This window comes from Nannospalax galili, unplaced genomic scaffold (genome assembly GCF_000622305.1).
Source record: "Nannospalax galili isolate Female #2095 unplaced genomic scaffold, S.galili_v1.0 scaffold617, whole genome shotgun sequence".
In the NCBI taxonomy this organism is placed as follows: domain Eukaryota; kingdom Metazoa; phylum Chordata; class Mammalia; order Rodentia; family Spalacidae; genus Nannospalax; species Nannospalax galili.
This window is the reverse complement of record NW_008341872.1, coordinates 3,334,312-3,338,151: the sequence shown is the minus strand read 5'-3', so window position 1 is coordinate 3,338,151 and position 3,840 is coordinate 3,334,312. Positions and strand designations below refer to the sequence as shown.

At 41.4% G+C, this 3,840-nt stretch overlaps 1 protein-coding gene across 2 annotated transcripts in view; it reads right to left on the bottom strand.

The window, feature by feature from the left end:
* The window catches only part of Mfsd1 (major facilitator superfamily domain containing 1), a 32,709-nt gene that overhangs the window by 15,943 nt on the left and 12,926 nt on the right, over positions 1–3,840 (bottom strand). For both annotated transcript variants that reach the window (XM_008837464.3, XM_017799206.2), the window contains exons 8-11: positions 2,570–2,668; positions 2,009–2,120; positions 762–818; positions 98–254 (exon numbers count right to left, since the gene is read on the bottom strand). In XM_008837464.3, coding sequence (XP_008835686.2) covers positions 98–254; positions 762–818; positions 2,009–2,120; positions 2,570–2,668 — 425 coding nt within the window. The remainder of the gene's footprint in view (positions 1–97; positions 255–761; positions 819–2,008; positions 2,121–2,569; positions 2,669–3,840) is intronic.

Genomic DNA, 3,840 nt, shown 5'->3' with positions numbered 1-3,840 from the left:
CCCCCCCCCCCCCCCCGCAGGCAGTATCAGCTGAGTACTCCTCCTGACACTGTCTTGGAGTTCTCTCTCAAGCCCTGATGGTCCCTCCAGACCTTACCATAGCGATCCATGGGTTCCACAGGGTGAAGGCCAGCATCATGTGGGACAAAAGTGTGGCGGCCACCGCACAAAGAACCCAGATGATATTCTTTCCAGTTTTATCCACCAAGAGCCCAAATATTGGGGACATGGGAGCCGAGATGATATACACAATGCTGCTCAGGGAACGTGTAAAACAGTTGAGAAAACGAAGCACAGCTAAAAATTTAGTGTCAAAAACTCTCTAAAAATATTAGGCAAAGCAAATCCTAATTCATTTAATTTAGCATTCTGCTAAAATGACCACCAAAAAATACAAGTATCGGACCAAGAATTCTTTGGTGTTCCCACTAATGCAAAGACAGGCCCTCAGGTTTTACATCTTCAGAGTTAGTTTCACATTGGGACTGTGGTCACACACGTCTTTTTTGGTCTCTCATAAAAACATTACATGCACCAGGCATAGTGGTGCACTTCTTTAATTCCAGCACTCGAGAAGCAGAGTTAAGCCAATCCTAGCACTCAGGAGGCAGAGTTAGGCCTAACTTGTGAGATCGAGGCCAGCCCAGTCTACATAGTGAGTTCTGGACCAGCTGGGGCTACAGGGAGACTGTGTCTCAAAACAGAGTAAAACAAAATAGAACAAAAAGCCATATGTATTGAGCACATAATTACAGAAATACCTGTTAACTGCACTTGCTGATTGTGAAGAAAATCCAAATTTCTCTGAAAAGAATACTCTAAAATTTAAAAATATGCACATCAGAGAGAATGACTATATTTTTAAAAATAAAAACTAAATAAAGATGAATAAAAATAACTCTAAAGTCCCATAACCTTTTCTCTCTGAATACTATTCTCCCACTTTGTTATCCAGCCTAAAGCAATCTGCTAAAGCTTAATTAAGTATTCACATAAATATTTCACTGACTAAACTATGATCAGCCCATCCAAATTTTCAGAAAACAAAATATACTACTATGAGGATTAAATCTGCTTCTTTTCCTTAAAATAGGACTGTAGAGCTCCTTTGCTACATAATATGCAGGATTCTTGTCACAAATTAAAATGACAATGTAATTTTGAAGGATTTAAGACATAAAAACATACCCTTACAAACACAGTTACATCTCCCACTGCTCTGCTTAAACAGCTGCCAATTGTTCACTGACAAAGCAAGCTAGCAAGAGCCAGCCTTGAACCCTGACTGGCAGAACTATAGTCCTAGCAAGTAGGCAGTATGCCAATACACAATTCCCATTCACAGAAGCAGCAGCCTGTGGAGGTTTGAGTCAGAATGCCCCCATAGGCTCCAAGTATTTGAACACTTGGTCCCCATTTGGTGATGTAGTTTGGGGAGGGTCATGGAACCTTTAGGACATGTGGTCATGCTAGAAGAAACATGTCACAGGGGGCAGGCATATAGCCATGCCCACTTCCAATCTGTCTCTCTCTGTTTCCTGTGCCTGCCTGAAGATGTGAGCACTCAGCTTTCTGCTCTGGCCACTTCTACCACCATGGTTTTCTGACATGATAGACTCTAATCCCTCTGGAACTGTAAGTCAATTAAGTTCCTTCTATCAGTTGCCTTGACCAGGGTGTTTTACCATAGCAACAGGAAAGTAACTAATACATGGCCTAATCCAGGAACAGAAAGAAGTTTTAACAGAATGCTTGTCTAAAATCAAGTATTAAGTCAGTATTATAAAGCAAGCACTATTAGATATTTCTTAAAGAGACTAATGAAAATATTAAAATAATGCTAAACCTCAAACTAAGAAAGCCCACTGTATCCCAAGATATAAAATGATTCCTATCTAAATATAAACTTTATCCAGAGTAGTAAAATAGACTGCAAAAAACTCCACTTATCTGATTCAGGTCTCATCATAATTTAGTCAAGAAAAGTGGAATGTTAGAGAATACTCACTTCCCAAGCCCAATAAAAGGGAACACGGCAGCGTAGTAGCAGACACAGATGATGAAGATCAGCCAGAGTGGTAAGGAGAAGTCCTTGATGTCAGTTAATTTAATAACTTCACCTTGAGATGAAAGGAAGATGCCTAGCTTTATAATCTGTCTACAGATATATTTATATTAAATATCTATAGTGAAGATCATTTTCCTTCATAATTAAGTTTGCAAGTTGGTGTTTAAATAACACTTTTCTAGAAAGTTCCACAAAAGACATCTGTGAAATAATTCACTAAGAAACCTGGGAAAAAGCAGAAGCTAAGATTGACAGCTACCTTCCCACTCCCTTCAGCAGGAACTAGAGTCATTTTATGATTATACAAAGTACTATCAAGAATGTATTATCTTCTGCCAAAAACAGTTTAGAGGGGAAAAAATACATCTAAAACTGCAGATATGTGGAAATACAAAGCACACATTTTGCACCAAAGTGTTTACACTGCCACCCAGAGCTTATGTCCCTGTGAATTATCTTTAAGGGTCCCCAAGTCCCACTCTTTCTTTTAGACTGACTTACCTGTTTTTCCTTGTTCTTTATGAAGGATTTTCTCTGCTCTCAGATCCAAATAAGCAAGGACCAAGGCACAGATTAGTGAAAGAATGCATGTTATACCCCCTAAATTAAAAAAAAAAAAAAAAAGGTATTTTAGAAAGAGAAGGAGGGGGACTGCAGAAAGCCCAGCACACAAACAGCAGCAGTGAGTGTGGCTGCTGGAAGGGGAGGCAGCTGGAGGTAGGAAAAGCCTAGAGGCAAATGGAGGCACCAAATCGGGACAGAAGAGGACTGCGCATGGCGGACACCCAGCAAGCAGGGGTCACTTTTTCTGTATTAGTTTCCAGTAAAAGACTAGAGATCAGAAGGAAAAGATTAGCAAATTAAGCTTTGTTTAATTCAGTCTAAGCACCAAATGTTGAGAATTTCTCACCAACGCTGAGCTCACATCACTATGGTAAACCAAGATAAGAGTGATTAGTAAAGTTTATGCTTCGCAAGAATGCTAGAAAACAGCTTAGCAGCTCTGGGGAAGTAACTCAGTAAAGTGCTTGCTGTGCAAGCATAAGGACCTGAGGTGGATCCCCAAAGTTGGACACGATGGCACTGGGAATCCCAGCACTGGGAAGGTGAGGAGAGGCAGATCCCTGGAGCTCAGCAACTAACCAGTCTAGTTCAATAAATGAGCTCGAACTTCTCTAAGGCCTTATCAAAAAATAAGGTGCAAAGCAACAGAGGAAGAAGCCCGACATGGACCTCTGGCCTTCACACACATACACGTTTGCCTGCACACATGTATACATACCCAAATGAAAACACGTATCCATCATACACAGGAAGGGAGGGAGGGGCTTGGCAAAGTTAATGAACCATTTATTTCTTATAGTCTGCTTTTTCTTTATCTGGCTAGCACACAAGCTAAAAGAAAGATTAAGAGCTTCTAGGCCTGAGTTCCACCAGTGGCACTGACAGGGTGACGGTTTCTGACACACACTTGGCTCTCTGAGGCTCATTCCCCGTGTGTAAAATAAAAGGCTGTGACTTGTACTTGGCATGATGGTGCACGCCTTTAAGCCCAGGGAGGTAGGTGAATCTCTGTGAATTCAAGGCCAGCCTGGTCTATATAGCGAGTTCAAGGCCAGCTAGGGCTTTATAGTAAGACCCTGTCTTAAAAAATATATAAACTAGCTGGGTGTGGTGGCATGTGCCTTTAATCCCGGTACTTGGGAGGCAGAGGCAGGCAGATCTCTGTGAGGTCAAGGCCAGCCGAGAGGCCCTGTCTCTCTCTCTCTTTC